Source organism: Falco naumanni, chromosome 4, assembly GCF_017639655.2.
Source record: "Falco naumanni isolate bFalNau1 chromosome 4, bFalNau1.pat, whole genome shotgun sequence".
NCBI lineage: Eukaryota > Metazoa > Chordata > Aves > Falconiformes > Falconidae > Falco > Falco naumanni.
This window is the reverse complement of record NC_054057.1, coordinates 23918657-23936568: the sequence shown is the minus strand read 5'-3', so window position 1 is coordinate 23936568 and position 17912 is coordinate 23918657. Positions and strand designations below refer to the sequence as shown.

The following is a 17912-nucleotide window of genomic DNA, read 5'->3' as shown; positions in this document are numbered from 1 at the left end:
TTTTCTCAGTGTTTGCATTCTGTTTTACAATTGCATATCAATTGACTTCACATACGCATGGGGTAGACTATTAATTTTAATGAACCAAGTATTTTCCTTACTGCAAAACTGAAAATAGTCATCTATTACATTAGTCCTTCATCAGGACTTCAATTATTTGTATCATCCACATCTGCTCTTACAGCGCTTCTGTCAGTATCCTGTTTCCAAAGATGTAACTCAGTAAGAGTTGCAATAAATCCGTAATGGTTGGTTCTGGCACAGAGAATGGTCTGGCAAAAAATCTTACCTTTGTCTATATCTGCTGTAAGATCTTGACTTGAACTCTGGGTCTCTGCATGCTTAACTATTAAAAAGAGGAGAGGCGGGAAAGAAAATGTTTAAATGGAACAATATCACATATAAATCTGAAGCCAATCAAAGGTGAACACTTACCTTTTCTGAACTTCTCTTTAAGTACACCATCAAGTTTTCCCTGTTGAAATAAAACATTTTTAATCTTTCATGCCATACATAGTTTGTAGAGTGTCTAGTCTTAATTGCCATAAAATCTAAACTGTTCCAAAGGTTGTAAAAGGTTCCAAAGTTGGAAAATCTTCATCTCTTAAGGTGAATTGCTATGTTTAGTTACTCAATATCCCCATCAACTGTAATTTTACTGTTTCAGTATCTCTGTTCCTAGTAGCTTCCTTTTTTCCCCTCCAGAAATACTAAAAGAAGTTTCATCCAAAAGACCAGGAAAGTCTTACTTGTGCCTTCTTTAGCTCCTTTTCAAGCCTCTTCTTTTCAGTTTTCAGTTGTCTGAAGTCCTGAGTATGCTTTGTTGCAGCCTCTTCAGAAAGAGAAGAAAAATTCAAGTTAGAAACTACAATACGAGACACAATTAATTTAAGTAGTGTTGGTCAGCAGTTTGTAAATCAAATTACCGGGGGGGGGAAAAAAGCTAGTGTGAAGTAGAAATCTGTTGAAGTTATATTTTGGCTCGTTAAGACAACTCCTCATGAATTTAAGGATGTCATCTTCCACTGCATAATTACTGTTCTGAGCTACTGAAATACATTTATTACTTTTCTCACTTACTTGTGAGAAGGAAAAGTGGGTCACTTTGTAATGATACTGCACTGTAGAACAATATACACCAAGTGAAAAAAGGGAAAAAAATTAAGAATGAGGGATAATGGTTTTTTCATGTGTTTTATTCTCTTATTTAAAAGAGGACTGTGGTTCAAAGATGAAAACATCTTGGCCAACTGCATTAGAAAGATGTAGATAGCACTCAAGACTAATGAACAGAGAAAAGCACATTATATCTTGATGTCTAACAGACAACTAGGAACAGTGCAGATGTGTGGGAATAAAGTACAAGCTAGGTAAGTGAGGATTGATGGTGAGGTTCCTAGGAAAATTCTCAAGTGAGAGAAATACTTAAGAGAACTCCTGAGAGATTAGCTTGGTGACTTACACACAGGCAGAGGCAGTAGAGAAAAGAAATGGAACTTGCCTGCTGATCAGATCACGTCACAGAAGAAAGCATATAAAAAGAAAGAGCATAAAAAAGGCAGTTCACTTGGTAGCTGGCCAAAAAACAATCCTGGGAAAAATTCAGATTGACAAAAGATACCAGGCTAAAATACGGGGTCTGGGATATTTAGTGAACACAGGAAAGAACAAAACAGATAAACTAGTCACTCAGATTGGACCTAGTGCAAACTATCTCACAGTATTTTATTCTAGCTGCGCCAGAATTCAAGTTTTTGGAGGCAAGAGGGTATAAAAACCTTGCTGCTACACTAATGGAACTCCAAGATGCTCATCAAAATAAACACCCTGTACCTGTACTTTAAAATAGGATTTGGGAGGGTTCTAACACTAAGATACAAGTCACTTAGTTTGTTGTACTTTAAACTGTGGTAAACACAGCCGTAAGTGTGCCATGAATAAAAATACTTGCCTTGCCAACTGACGGTACAGCAAGCTAAGTATCAGAATGCTTTACACACATCCACCCTCTACCAGCAAAACAAGCAAACAGTGCCATGAGGCACATGCTTTATCTCTACTTAAAAACAAAACCAACCAACCAAAACCTAATTGCCAGAACAGTTAAAAATCAGAAAACCGTGTCAGGATCACTACATGTTTAAATACGATTATGAACATGACTAAAATAATCCTGCCAATGTTACTAGAACACTGGAGCACATGCCCTATGAAAAAAGGCTCGCTGAACTAGACTTAGCTTGAGAGGGGAAAAAAACAACAACAAAAAAAACACCTTAAAAGGGCTCCAAGAACAGCCTTCTTGCACCTACAAAGAGGTATCAAGAATATCGAATGAGACTATTCAGTGGTGCATGGTGGGAGGACAAGAGACATCAGGCATAAATTGAAATAAGAGTTTCCAACTGGTTGTAAGGAAAAGCTCTTTCATCACGAAGACAATCATGCAGTGAATCAGGGTGCCTGTACAGGCTGGGCAGACTCCATCCTTTGAGATTTTAATGACTAGAAGTTCCCTTCCAGCTTAATTTATGCCATGTGCCTAAGATACTCAACAGAAAACATTCTGCAGGAGGGCTGATTTAATTCAGTGACTAAGCAGCACACATAGTACTGCCCTGCCTTGCACCTTGGAGCCTCAAAAAGTTGCAATTACTTCTTTGATAAAAAAGGAAGCAAGAGATGGAGTAGGACAACAGCACAGTAATGGAACATAGAAAGTCACCTTCAAGTTTCTTCACTTTTGTTTCCAGTTTCTTTCTCCTGTTAAAAAAAAAAAGAAAGAAAAAAAGACATTAATACATCATTTTTGTATAGAATTATGTTGCAAGGGGGAAAAAAAGTCCAGCCATTTCAGAGAAAACACACGTCCTACACCCAGGACCTGAGAGACCAACATGTCCCTGAAGTTAAGAAGTTGTACCAGTGGCATGTTGCTGACATTCTCATACAAACAGCTGTACTTGTTACAGAGACAGGCTTTGCCCTTAAGAGTCAGTCCACTAATCCAGGTACATAAACATATCTTCAGCTACAACTTGGGAGCTACAAACACAGCCTGAGAAAACTGGCTTCTGCACTTCTACGATGTAATGCAGACAGGTTAGTTTTACTCCTTAATAACAATTAAGCCTTGCTTTCAATCAATAACACCTAAGTAATGAGATAATCAGGAATAGTCTTTAAGATCACTTATATACCACAGCCTTTTGTTCAGAATATCCAGGTATTTAACTAAAGCCAAACCAAAACAAAGAAATTATGCATTCTGAACAATATTGACTTCAGCATTTCCAACCCTACCTTTTATATAAAACACAAACAGAACTGGAAAAATAAATTTTTAAAAAAGTAAACACTTCTATATTTTTCCTTCTGTTAAATCCCAGTATCTCAGAATCAAGTTTTTAAACCCTTGTGATAACTAGAGGACTCTGTCCTGACAAACACAAGCTACCAATGATCACTTTCATGAAGAAAAGGTGTTCATCCATTTCCCATATTAAAACTTGTATAATGGGATTGAGATTTGCAGCCTAAGCCTTTCTGGATGTGCAAGCTTTAATCATGAATTTAGATATTAACTGGAATACATTTGAAAACCCAATCAGAAACAGAATGATTGACCACCTTTGGCATGTTCAGTAGTCAAAGTGTTTATACTATAAAGTCACAGACGAATGCTCTTGGGCCTTCTCAGCCTGAACAGGTTCATACTTTATACTCAGATGATGGTTTTCACAGTCAAGCCATAGGTGAGAATTTCAGAAAAATACCTTCATAACATAGCTTTGCAGAATAAAAAAAACAAAAAAAGGGGGGGGGGTGTCCTTCAAAAAGTAGCAGGTTAACAAACTCCTGTTTCTCTGCAGATTATCTTCTGACCAATGCACAGAAGTACTGCATCTGCAATGGACACTGGAAGCAAGGAGAGGTGACAGGACAGGACTACAAAGATGTTGTTTGCCACTGTAGAGAGAAGATTCATGCAGCCAAAGTTCAATTAGAGTTCAAACTGGGCAGTACTCTGAAGGACAACAAAAAGGGCTTCTTAAAATGTTAACAGCAAAAGGAGGACCAGAGATAACATTGGACCATTACTTGATGAGGTCAGGCGCCTAACAAATAAGGACGTAAACAAAGCAGAGATATTTAAATTAAATAAAATGCATTCTTCACCTCTTTCTTTAACATTGACGATAGGCCCCGTGACCCCCTGGATCCTTGTGTCGGAAGACCGTGACTGGGCAGACGATAAAACTCCCAGCCAACTCTGAACTTGTTCAAGATTTGCTGGTCCAGCTGGATGCACGTAAGTCTATGGGGCCTGACGGGATTCATTCCAGGGCACCAAAAACACTGGCTGACGTTATCACAAGACCTCTCTCCTCTATTTTTCAATGGTCTTGGGAGCCTGGAGAGGTCCCAGTTGACTGGAAGCTGGCAAACATCCCAGTTTTCATGAAGGGTAAGAAGGAAGACCCTGGTAATTACAGGTCTGTTAGTCTCAACTCCATTGCCATGTAAAATTATGGAGAAGGTTATTCTAGGAGTTACCAAAAAACATTTGAGAGACAACGCAGTCACTGATCACAGCCTGCATGCGTTCACAAGGGGAAAGTCCTGTTGCTAGACAAGTCCGTAACACACTGGGTAAGAAACTGGCTGACAGGTCACGCTCAAAGAGTTACCAGTAAATGGGGTTACGTACTGCTGGTGGCCAGTCACCTGTGGGGTTCCCCAGGGCTCAATTTTTAAGGGCCAGTGAATAATCTAGACACAGGACTCAAATGCGTACATTAAGTAAGTTCACCAATGACATGAAATTAGGAGTTGCAGACTCTCTTGAGAGCAGAGAGGCCTTACAGAGAGATCTGGATAGACCAAAGAGCTGTGCAATCACCAACCATAGGGAGCAAGTGCCAGATTCTCCACCTGTGACAGGATAATCCTGGTTATATTGTACAAATTGGGGGATGACAGGCTGGAGAACAGCCCTGTGGAAAGAGATGTCAGGGTTTGGGTCAGTGGCAAGTTGACTATGAGTCAGGTAAGGCAGCCAAAAGGGGCAACCACATCCTGGGGCGCATCAAGCACAGCAATAAGAGGGGACTGTCCCACTGCACTCGTGCAGCCCCACCTCAAGTACTGCGTGCAGTTTTGGGCACCTCAATATAAGGACATCAAACTATTACAAGTGTATCCAGAGAAGGGCAACAAAGATGGTGAAAGGCTTTGAAGGCAGGACACCTGAGGAGCACCTGAGGTCACTTGGCTTGTTGAGCTTGGAGAAGAGAAGGCTGAGGGGTGACCTCATCACAGTCTACAACTTTCTGAAAGGGGCAGCGGGGAGAGAGGTGCCGATCTCCTCTGTGACCAGCAACAGGACACAAGGAAATGGAATTAAGTGGCATCAGGGGAAGTTCAGACTGGACATTAGAGAAAAGCCACCGAGAGGTTGGTCGGTCCCTCTTCTCCCTCTTCCCTTGGGAGCCTAACAGAGTTTCCTGAACAGCTGAATGATGCTCTTAGTCATATGGCTTGGTTTTAGATAGTCCTGCAAGGAGCAGGGCTCAATGATCCTTACAGGTCCCTTTCAGCTCAAGACTGAAATTCCATGATACAAACAACTATAAATCTGAACAACCAGACAGCCAATAAATGCCAACATTTATCGCTGCAATGAAAATATCAGACAGAAAAAACAGTTACTTTTACAGGTGCAGTAGTATGCTGATTTCATCAATACACACAATTACATTAAGAAAGAGGTAGATGTTAAATCCTGTAATTCACAAATAGCAAGGTTTGTAGATGACGCATTTGGACAGAACTCCTCCTACAGTACACAAGTCAAACTCCTATCTGGGCTTTAAGATGCGTGCACAACTGCAGCTGGCAGAAAGCTATGCTAACAGATGTTGCATTCAGAAGCAGAATACATACAATATTATACTCTACCCAAACTACAAAAACCACCATGTGCTTGTATTTGTAATACACAAAAGTTGAAAAATACAAATAGAAACAACAGTTGTGTCCCATATTTATTTCATCCTTAGAGAGCATGTGATCTTTTAATTATAATGAGCACCCTTACATCTGGAACAGTCTATGTTTTGAGTACTTCTTTCAAAGTTTGTCTGCAGGAGCGATTTCATACCTAAAATCTTCTTCACAGGGGACGATGCACATTTGTCTCAAGTTACCACACTGCTTGTAAGCTCAGAGTTGGGGATTTGCCATCCTTGTAAATACCCAAAACTCAACGAGACAGGGTGCTGAGCAACCTACTTTTGACGCTGGCTCCGAATGGCAGACTGGACCAAAGGACCTGAGAGATAATTTTTGACCTAAATTATTTTACAGTAACTGTAGATTAACATTCATTTTTATCAATGATTCAATACAATTCTGCTTCTGAAGAAGCTCAGCTCTATTACCAAACTCTTGTGACCTCACGCTTAAATTCACCTCAAAGATGTACAAAATAACGGTAGCATCACAGAACGGCTGAGATTGGAAGGGACCTCTGGAAGTCATCTTGTCCAACCCACGCTGCTCAGGCAGGGCCATCTAGAGCCAGTTGCCCTGGACCATGCCTGGACAGTTTCTGAGTTGTCTCCGAGGGTGGAGACTCCACAATCTCCTTGGGCAACCTGTGCCAGCGCTCAGTCTCCCTTGCAGCAAAGGGAGCGTTTCCTGATGTTCAGAGGGAACCTCCTGCGTGTTCCCGCTGCCTCTGGTCCTGGCACTGGGCGCCACTGAACACAGCCTGGCTCCGTCCCCTTTGCACCCTCCCTTCAGCTGTTCCTAGCCATGGGTAGCATCAGCCCTGAGCCTTCTCTTCTCCAGCCTGAACAGTCCCAGCACTCTCAGCCTTTCCTCAACGGAGACACGCTCCAGTCCCTTCGTCATCTTTGTGGCCCTTCACTGGACTCACCCCAGTATGCTCATTTCTCTCTTCTACTGGGGAGCCCAGACCTGGACACAGGACTCCAGGGATACCGGTAGGCTCCTCTGCTGCAAGTGCGTGTCGCTGCCTCATGTTCAACCTGGTGTCCACCAGGACCCCCAGGTCCTTTTCTGCCACACTGCTTCCCAGCTGGGTGGCCCCCAGCACACACTGGTGCGTGGGGTTGTTCCTCACCGGGGGCGGGACTTTGCACTTCTCCTCGCTGAACCTCCCCAGGTTTCTGTCAGCCCATGTCTCCAGCCTGTCAAGCTCACGCTGGGTGGCAACGTGCCCCTCTGGCCCACCAGCCACTCCTCCCAACTTCATCATGGGCAAACGCGCTGCGGGTGCATTCTGTCCCGTTGTGCAGATCGCTAATGGAGGTGTTAAACCTGGCTGGTTGCAGTGTACAGCCCTCCTCCTCCCCCGCCAGGGTACACTGCTAGTTAACCGGCCTCTAGCCAGACTCTGCGCCACTCGTCAGCACCCTTCGGTCCCGGCCATTGAGGCAGTTTTCAATCCACCTCACTGTCTGCTCATCCATCCCCTGCAGCAATAGCTCGGGGGCCTGAGGCAAGTGGGAGACAGTGTCCCAGCCCTTACTGAAGGTCCAGCAGACCCTAGCCACTGCTCTCCCCTCATCTACCAGGTGTGACACCTCATCACAGAAGCCTATCAAGTTGGTGAAGCCACGCTGTCCTCCTGAGGAGTTTCTTGTCCTTCCTGTATCGGGAAGTGTGTTCCAGGGTGAGCTGCCCCATCGCTCCCCCAGGGACTGAGGTGAGGCTGACAACCTGTAGATCCCCAGCTCCTCCTTCTTTGAGATATGAGTGACAGACAGGAGACAGGCGATGTATCTACATTGACACATACAGTATATTGCCAGCACATTAAGGTGGCCAGTTCCCTCACGATGCCGTTAGCCATGGGGTAGCTGCTTCCTGATGCTCTCAGGATGATCTGCTAAAAATTTCTTTAAGCTCACAGCACACAAGAGTACCTATACGTGAAATAAGTGCAGTCTGGCAGAAGTGACAACAATGCTGGTCTGCTTGTACAGTCTTTTGGATAACAGTGGCTTGCTGCTGTGCTTGTGAGGACCGCTATGTTTCAAAAGTCATGCAAAGATACTATGGTATTTGAGAGATGCTTCAGCCCCTTGATCATCTCCATGGCCCTTCACTGGACACTCTCCAGTATGCTGCCCATCTCTCTCTTATATGGAGCAGCCCAGAAATGGACACAGTACTCTAGGTGTGACCTCACCAGTGCTGGGTAGAGGGGAACAATCATCTCCCTCAACCTGCTAGTAACACCAAAATAGCTTAGGAATGTCAAAGTTAAAAATTATAGTCAATTCACAAGGAAGGAAGGAAAGAAGGTGTCATCCACTGGGTTGTGTGCTGGAACACATTAGAAGTAAAAGCTGACTACAAAAAACTGCAGAAAGGTCTTAGAATTCCAAGCAACTAGAGAGCAATCACCGGTGATGATAAATGCAAAGTGATATACACAGAAAAATAACCAGAGTTACAACTCACAACACCCAGCTGTATATTAGCTGGTTCTCTCGAGAGCCTAAATACCTTTCCATGCAATACCAAGAAGTCACAGTTCCCCAATAAAGGTGATTTAGAGGGTAAGAGCATAACAGAGTTAAAAAGCAATTAGACAAATTCATTCAAGAGTCCATCAAGAGCTGTAAGACATAACACACACATGCTCCAGGCAAGGAAGCCTTTAAGTGGCTGGTTACTGGAAGAACAGGCTTTGGGAGTTATCAAGCCACAGCTTCACAACATTCTGTACTATGGCAGCAAAAATGGCTCCTGCATTTTCAGTGCCAAATCCATCTTGCCCATTTCCAAACATGATGCACACTTCCAGGCTTGCTGAGCTGTTTCTTTAAAACTGATTATTTTAAGGACTGATTTTAACTGCAGATCACTTTGGCACTATCATCTTCACATTGGCCCCACAGACTTACCAGCAAAACAGAAATGGACAGCAATAACAAAAAGCCAGAACTAAGAACCACTTAAAACTGGAGAAACTATAGCTTCTTCTCCAGTCTAATCCTGTTCTTAAAAACCTTCACTAAACAACCACCAAAAGCCACTTCAAGACAGGATAATAATTAAACTACTATTACCTTCCAGAGTGTTTGCTACAAAATTTAAGACCATTCTTCCAACAGCTGCCTGTTCTAAGAACCCATAAGCATAAAAATTTTAGCAAAACGGAAAGCATATCTATGTAAAGTACAAGACCAAGTTCTGGAACTGGGGAAAAGAAAGGTTGTAGTAAAAGAAGCATCACTCACACAGCATCACTGTTTACTATTTCTTCTTTAATTTTAACATATTCTAGTTGACTCTCCCGATAAATCTTCAGAGAACTCTGTGGAGAAGGAAAGCACAGTTAAAATATCTCCTTACTGAATGCAAACAAAAAGAAAAAAGAAGGTACCCACTTTACCTACTCTAATGAAAACAGTGCATAGCCAAAGAAGTATATTCAGTGAGAAAACAAGTTATAAAAGTCAGGTTATTCTTCTTTAAAGGGAAAAGTTGTAACAAGCAAATAAATCTGTATCTGTCTTTTGAGTATGTGCCTTCAACACCTGTCTGGATAGGAACGCAAAGCTGAAGTCAAAAGTACAACTAGTATATATGGTACATACAAATCCTGCTTTTTCTGAAAAAGTGCCATCAGGACACCAGCTAACGCTCACAGAGAAGATTTAAAAAACAGTTCTAAGAAGAAAAAAACAGGTACAGTGGTAAAACAAAGGCTGATATCCTACCATACACTGGCATGAAAAAAATACAAGAAAGAGAGTGAGGTTTGGGGTTTTTTTTACAGAAATAATAGTAATGTCTAGAAAATACATATATTTAGGCAATTTGAATAGTCAAAAGTTCTTCTTCTGTAGACTAAATCTCAGCTAAGGGACCAGAGAGAAATTAGGAATAAACTCAAGTAGCTAATAATGTAGAAGCATATGTTGAAAACCGTAACAGAAGCAAAATCCTGTTCTGCACAGACCCTCTTTACATCTTTTTAATAATAAAAGTTATAGAGAGTTTAGTAATGTAATAAGAGAAAACCAAAGGAATTTTAATGTATGTCCTTCCTTCCTAAATAAGGAAATAAAATTCAAATAATCTGATCACAAAAATCATAGGAACTACAAAAGCCTGAACTTTTTGCCTATCTGAAACCTGCTGCCGTTTAATTAATTTCACCTAAAACCAGAGCTGCCTGTCCCAATGAGCTGGAAATAACTGGGCTCATTAAAGCCTACTTCATTAAAATGAGCATTAAATACATAAAGTTCCTTCAGCAGAAAAAGTTCAAGTTATTTAAACCTTTTTAACAAGCCCACCTTTTTCTCTTCCAACTCTGCTTTCAAGGAACCCAACTCTTCCTGGCATTTTTCCAGAGGCAGGATTTTCTGTAGCATCTGCTCCACTTGGCAACGAAGAGCAGAGATCTCTCTGAAACAGGAAATGTAATTGGGGGGAGAAGTTGCCAAAAAACACGGGTGCTTTCAGACTCAATGTTCTGATCCTTCAGGCAAGTGCCTTCAGTATTTTGCTCTTCCCAATGGAAAAGTTACTTGATAGATACCCAAAGGCTTTTAAGAGTCTAAACGTTCTCATTTTTCCATCCAACATTTGACATTCAAAGAAAATTCAAGATCTGATTTAAAAACATTAAACTGAGCCTGCAGCTAGATGCAAGCAGATGGCATGTGCCAGACAAGAAGCGCTGCCCTGCTGCCTACACTGAAGTGCCAGAATAAGCATCTCTACATAGGTAGCGCTGTGAAATAAGAGCAGAGTCCAACTGCTGGATTTTTCAGCAGGGAGGTTGGACTCCATAAAGATTATATGATGCCTCTTCCTCTATAATTAAGCCAAGTAAGCAAGGGCACACAGCCATTACTCAAAGGCAAAATGCTTCATACAAATATGGCTGCCCCAAATACGCTCACATTTAACCACCACCAAAAGATGAGCTCTGCATTTCTACTTGGTCACTTTAGACTCTTATGTAAGACAGGACCAGGAAAGAATTTCACAGAGGTATTGCAGAAGGAAGACAGATTTCTCTCCTCATCTAGGGTACCTTTGCTAGCTACGGCCTAGGAAGCATGGTAAAAGAAAGGACCATATTAAAAGCTCAGCCTAGGGCTGTTGCTGTTACAATGTCAGATTCCTAAACTGCCCAAGACACAGAGAACATAGCATCTTTAGTTAACAGTTTAAATCAAACATACCGTTCAGCAAATTGAAGCTGTAATCTCTTGTTAAGGTTGAAATCAAAAACAGTTTATCAAACATTAAGTATACTTCAATCCAATTGCCACTCACAAAGAAGCATCCAATAAACACTTCCACCCAAAAAACATAGGCCTTGCGGAACTGTTTAATCGAAACATTTCAATACATTTGAAATGAATAAGCAGAGAGGGCTTCTTCTGTTACATGAAAATAACTTGAATCATTCTCAGCAATGCAGATCTCAGGTAGTCCATATTAAGACATATACCAGATGCAGCTGGATCTTAAGTGGATAGTTTTAACACCTAAGTCCTATTTTCTTTACAAAGCCTATCCAGTCTGTTCCTTACTAGAGGCATCATCTCTTAACTTAAGCATTAAACAAAACGCTTCAAACCCTCTTATACTAATTCTTTAAGAACACTAACAGAAAAGGATATCAGTGCATTTCTGTTGATACTCTGTCAGCAAACGACTGCAAGGAAAAAAAAAAAAGACATTACTAATTTTCTAACTTGATTTTGATGATCAGGTCTTAGAATACCTTTCCTTTTGCTTTATAGAGAAATACAGAAAGTGTAAGATTGGTTTGCATTTTCTGATGGTAATTAAACAAAGAGTTATATTGACTAAGTCATTCAAACCCCAAATCAGGCGGCTTTAAAATAAATAAATAAACAAACCCCAAAAAACAACTAGCAATTACATGAATTCATAGCCATTAACTATTTGCAACTAAAAAAAAAAAAAACCAAAACACACCAACAAAAATCAACAACATTATTTAGGTAAAGAACATGATATACATATAATCTAAAAATATACATATAAGCACAAAATCACGTCCTAGTTCCCAAACTTAAAAGGATGTTTCCTTAGGAAGGAATACACATAAATGTAAGAAAATTAGTTCAAAAAACCCTAAAAGGCTTTAATCTTTACAGTATTCTCCTAACAGCCCTAAGAGGGTAATACTTATTCTGATCCAAATTGCACAGTGGGCCACAAGACAGGACCAAGGAAAGTTAGTCGCTCCTCAAGTGTTATGATTTTTAAGAACAGAGAAGAGAAAGGGCAAGAAAGAGAAATACTGTGACATTAGGGCAATACAGAGGGCTGTGTTACTTTCTCTTGTGACACTTCAGAGTAATCAAGTAAGGCAAAAAAGAAGGGCTGAGCTGCATGCAAATAGTTGGAGAGGTAATTCCCACAAGAAATGTATGCACTGGCAGACAGAAGAGGGACCCAAAGTTTAGAGGCAGGAAAAGCAAAACCTATGGACACAGAGTAAAGGAGCTTTGAAGAAAAGGGTCCCAGTTAAGACACTGAGGGCTCTTGTAAATACTTTTTGGAAACCAGAATGCAGGACTGGAATTTAGATTCACTAAAGCCAGATTGACACATATGCAGGAAAGGATGCCGAGAAATAAACCATTATAAGTAGGAGACATAGTAAGGCTATTAGGCCATAGCGTGGAGGTGTATGTAACATATCTCCATACAAGCATATGTTGATGGCTCTTGAGAAGTGGAAGCAATTACAGAAAAGAAAGCAAACCATGAGAATTTTATTGTTCTGACTGATGTTTAACCTCACTTTTCGCATTCTGGTATTTAACCTCAACAGCATTTCACATTGTAATGCTCAGACTAAATTCTGTTGGAAAGGTTTGTATACACCTGTGCTCAACTTTTAGTTCGCATACTGTATTCTTCACAACAGATAAAATGAAGTCTCTTCCAAAAGCTGCTTCTCCTAGCGTATATATAAGCTACTATAGCTATAGAAAATAGCCCTGTTTTACTACATTTAGGGCAAAAAGTCTGGACTTAGGGCCTGTTCATGAAGAAATTACTTTCATTTTGAGAATTATTTAGTTTTGTGCATTAACAAATATCTATATCCCACAGGGCATATTTGCTGCATTGCTTTAAGAGCAATAAAAAGCAAACTAATCAACCAAAAAAAAAAAAACCAACCAAACCCCAAACACGGGTACAATTGTACTTACTCTCCATCAATCATTTTTTGCTTCAGTGCAATTAATGCGGCTACATATTCATTTATATTCTGTAAGGAAGAGTCTCAAGTTGGTAAAGAAGTTTCACCCCAAAACTCAATACTATATACACCATAAAAAAAATCCTAAACTGACTGCTGGTGTTCTACGCAACACAATAACTTGTCTCCTTTTGTTCCGTTCTCTTAGTGAACAAGTTATTAACTCACCACAAATATATTCATACAAATACATACAGAAAATGCAGGCTCCACAAGGAAGTATGTGTACTTATATGAGGCTTTACCACAAAAACCATTTAAACTTCGACTCAGCAGTAGCTCATATACTAAAATCCCCATAACTTTTTTTTCCTCAAAATCAAATTAAGCTTTGGCAGAGCGTTACCGATAAACGGCACCTAGCGCAGGTTTTCCGGGCTCTCAATCCATACTCATGCTAAACACACTCCTGCAAGCTGCCAGCAAGGGCCTGCCCCGCAGTGGAAGGGGACACGGGCACCGGCGGGGAACCGGGACACGGGCACCGGCGGGGAACCGGGACACGGGCACCGGCGGGGAACCGGGACACGGGCACCGGCGGGGAACCGGGACACGGGCACCGGCGGGGAACCGGGACACGGGCACCGGCGGGGAACCGGGACACGGGCACCGGCGGGGAACCGGGACACGGGCACCGGCGGGGAACCGGGACACGGGCACCGGCGGGGAACCGGGACACGGGCACCGGCGGGGAACCGGGACACGGGCACCGGCGGGGAACCGGGACACGGGCACCGGCGGGGAACCGGGACACGGGCACCGGCGGGGAACCGGGACACGGGCACCGGCGGGGAACCGGGACACGGGCACCGGCGGGGAACCGGGACACGGGCACCGGCGGGGAACCGGGACACGGGCACCGGCGGGGAACCGGGACACGGGCACCGGCGGGGAACCGGGACACGGGCAGCGCCCCAGGCTTGCGCTACAGAACTCTCTGCTCGCCCAAGGGCGCCGGGGGAAGGCGGCCCCCAGACGCTTCTTCCCCGGCGCCGAAGCCGGTGCGAAAGGATACGCCCACCAGCGCACTGGCCGATCGCTCTAGCCACGCCGCGGAGACTCCGCCGGCTAAAGCTGACCGCTGCCGCTGCTTTCACAGAGCCTGCCTGCCGCGTTCGCTATCCAGCCTCCCGCCGCGCCGGCGGCGGCACCCAGCGCTCCCCCCCTCGCAGCGACCCGGCGGAGCCCCACGGCCGCGTCCTTAAGCCGACACCCCGCCTCGGGCAGGCGCTCCGGCGCCAAGGGGCGGCGGCCCGCCGCTACCTGCTGGAGAACACCGCAGTTCGCGCAGGCCGCGGAGGCTGCAGTCCCGGCCGGCGGCGGCGGTGTCTCTCCAGGCATCATAGTGCCGGCCCCGCCGCCGGGCAGTGCGCAGCGCAGCGCACGCGTCCCGCCGCCCGGCCCCCGCCGCGCCGCGCCGCGCCGCCGCCTCAGGAAGGGCCCCTCCGCGCGGGCGGCCACGCCGCCGCCTGACAAGCGGCAGCGGGGAAGGCGGCGAGAGGCGCTCTGTGCAGAGGCCCAGCGCCCGGTGAACGCCGCCGCGGCCCACTGCAGGGAGCGAGTGCTCCCGCTGTGCCGCGCCCTTCCATTAGGACTATTATTATTTTCTTTTTATGCGCGGGCACTTCTGCGGGCGCAGGGCGGCCGTGGCGCAGGCGCAGACCGGGGTAGCGCCTCTACCTGACAGCCCAGAGGCGGTTCTTCACTTGGAGGCGTGCCCGCTCCCTGGGGCCACATCGCACGGGAGCTTTTCTTTTCACCGAAGCATTCCTGAAGAGATTTTTCCAGGGCAATATTTAGTATCGCATGTCACCGCCATGGCTGCCCGCCTGTGCCGCTGGCACGGAGCGGCCCTGCAGACGGCGGGCTGGGAGCGGGCTGCCCCCGCTGGGCCGTGCCTGCGGCGCCGGAGCAACGGCAGTTGAGGGGACAGCTGCTGACGCTGGGTGACTGATGTCGCATGATTAATAACAATGAATAGTACTTTTCTTGCCCCAACTCCCGGATTCCCGAACCCTGGTTTGGTTTTTAACTCTTATGTTACACGAGCATGTGCACAAGGTTTAGGTGAAGCTGACCCACCCTGTCCTCTCAAGGCATCAAAACTGATGAACGAAGGGACTTCCAGTCAAGGCAGGCAGCCTTGGGAAACAAAGAACAGATCGGGAGAAGCACACCGTTATCGTTATCTAAATTATGCAGAAAGAAGCCTCCAAGGGAGAAAGTTCTGGCCCTAAGAGGAGACAAGTTGATAAGGTGTTGCAACCCACAGAAAATTAGTTGAAAGTAGGACAAAGGTAATTGTGGTAATGGGAGATCGTGACCTCCAACTCAAATAGCGCCCCTGAAAGAGGGCAAACCCCCGCTTGGGGAGCATGTGGAGTTGGTAAAAAACCTCCCCTAGTGCTGTCTGAGGGTGCACGCTAATTTGCATTAGAAGTGAGAAACTTGTAGCCAGTCCTGTGTGTGAATGAAAGTGAATATTTAATACACTATGAATATGCAAGTGCTCTACTGTATATAATGTGTGCCCTCGAGTAGCTTGGTGTGCATGGTAGGAGGGAAAAAACCCCGTGCACCCAGCTCTGCGATCAACCCCTGTTGGCTTTCTAAGCCATCATTTGGGTTGGAGTTTTTTCTGGCTACGCTTTTCGGTAATGGTTTGACTTTAAGGCAAATTAGAGCGAATGAGTTATTAAGGGTAAATTCAGGTTACAAGCACTTTGGGCAGCCTGTTAAGCACTTCCTTAAGCTCTGCAAATGCTTTTGTTCAGAAAAGGAACTTTCCAAAGGAAGCACCTCCACGTGATGGATGGGCTGGTAGGAAGCCCGTCAGAAGCAATGGGCTCAGCAAAAGTAGGGAAAGGGTTATTCTGGCAGGGGGACATTGCGACCACCAGCTCAAGAAACTCCCTGATTCAAAAGGAAGTGGAGATTGAGCATGTGGGATAATTCACATAGGAAGTGGGAGAATTGCTTAACAAATAGGAAACTGATTTTTAAGTAATGCAAGAGTTGTGTTAACTTGTAACCAATGAAGGCTGATGGCTTTGTTGAAACCTATGAACAGTGTAAAGGTGTGGCAATAAGGGAGCTAAGAATTTGTGGGTAACCACCTGGCTCCCTCCTTTGTGCAAACTAGAATAAAATAATAGAATACCTCAAGTTGGTGTGTAAATTGGTGCTGCACACCAGGCAACGAACCTGCCTGTGGAACAGCGTTACTGTCGAGGCACGATCCCATCCCATTATCTCCAAAGCAATCATTCACAGGATAGATGGTTGCATACTGTATGATTTAGCCTGTGGGTTTTGTTTTTGGTTTTTTTTCTATTCAGCTCATGCTGTTGGACTTTTAAAATTTATTTTTAAGTTACTAACTTTTTTGTTTTTATTAATTTCATATTTTTGTATACATTACTATATATAATTTATAACTGTTATTAATTTATAAATTAATCTAAAGTATTAAATTTACTCTTTATTTACTCTTTGTAACGTTACTGCTGGTTCCACAACTTCTAGTCTATCTGAAACTTTCTCTCGCTCACAGTTTATTCAGGTACTTCAGATTGTTTTTTCACTCATGCCTTTGTAGCAGTTTGTACATATTCCCCAGGCGAGTCACTATTCATCTCTACATCTGGGGAGCCATGTTCAGTCTTCCTTCTCACTAACAGCAGTGTGTACAGCTGCAAAGTTAACTGGATGTTGATGAAGACATTGAAACTTGTAAGTGCTGTGATCAAATAGAGTTATTTCAGGCTTTCTCAGTCTTTCTACTTTGAGTGCTTTACAATATAACAAAATACTCATTAGAGCAGGATAGAGTTTAAATGACAGTGTCAGTGGAATGAATCACTCCCTCTGCAGGGAGTAAATTTCCCATGTGAAGTGCCCTTCCTAGGGAATGGAGCTGAGGGCTACTTGTTTTAGATTTGGGAGTTTGGGGCCATGGTTAGGTCAGGTAACAGGGCACTTTATTAGGTGAGATATTTAAGGGCAGGGTTCTACAGAAAGAAACCATGCTTTCTCAAAAAAGAAGTGAATAGGTAAGATGCTTTCAGAAGAGTGCAGTGTTTCTTGTGACTATTTGTGCCTAAGTGAAAATGTTACCATAATTCTGTTTTAACATTGAAGACACCCACATTTTCTAGTTGTTTTTACTTCTTCTATAAAAGCTCATAAGTTTCAATGCTTCAAGCTCTGAATACATGCAGAACTAGGCAAGTAAACTTAGGAAAAATTGCCATTTTATTTTTTATGTTAAGTTCCCATTCCTTGACAAGAAAATACTTTAAAGCTGTTTTAACATACCCTACATAGACAAGTTGTTACAACCATTTCTTCAAAAATAAAGAGATTTTAAAATTTAAAACAAAGAGTATGGAATAATTGTAAACTATATGTTTGGGGATTTTTAATTGCACTTAACTTGATTAGGCCAAAAAGATGACAGATGGAAGGTCTTGGAGTTTCAAAGTTTTGGTCCATTATATCTCAAGTCATGAGCATATCACAGTTCAGAGGATGCATGGGGATGGGAGGGCACTAAGAAGGGGTATAAAAGAGGAGGGTTATAAATCTGGAATTTAAAAAACCCATG

The 17912-nt window shown here is 43.6% G+C and overlaps 1 protein-coding gene across 4 annotated transcripts in view; it reads right to left on the bottom strand.

Moving 5' to 3' along the window:
• ICE1 (interactor of little elongation complex ELL subunit 1) overlaps positions 1-14710 on the bottom strand; it is a 39777-nt gene extending 25067 nt beyond the window's left edge. For 3 of the 4 annotated variants that reach the window (XM_040592153.1, XM_040592155.1, XM_040592157.1), the window contains exons 1-10: positions 14570-14710; positions 13257-13315; positions 11685-11719; positions 11241-11259; positions 10344-10455; positions 9279-9355; positions 2726-2763; positions 750-832; positions 436-475; positions 290-346 (exon numbers count right to left, since the gene is read on the bottom strand). In XM_040592153.1, coding sequence (XP_040448087.1) covers positions 290-346; positions 436-475; positions 750-832; positions 2726-2763; positions 9279-9355; positions 10344-10455; positions 11241-11259; positions 11685-11719; positions 13257-13315; positions 14570-14650 — 601 coding nt within the window. In that variant the 5' untranslated portion in view covers positions 14651-14710. Of the gene's footprint in view, positions 1-289; positions 347-435; positions 476-749; positions 833-2725; positions 2764-9278; positions 9356-10343; positions 10456-11240; positions 11260-11684; positions 11720-13256; positions 13316-14321; positions 14527-14569 lie in introns of those variants that run through there. The other variant, XM_040592156.1, reaches the window with a different exon arrangement.
• Positions 14711-17912: the final 3202 nt, after the last annotated feature.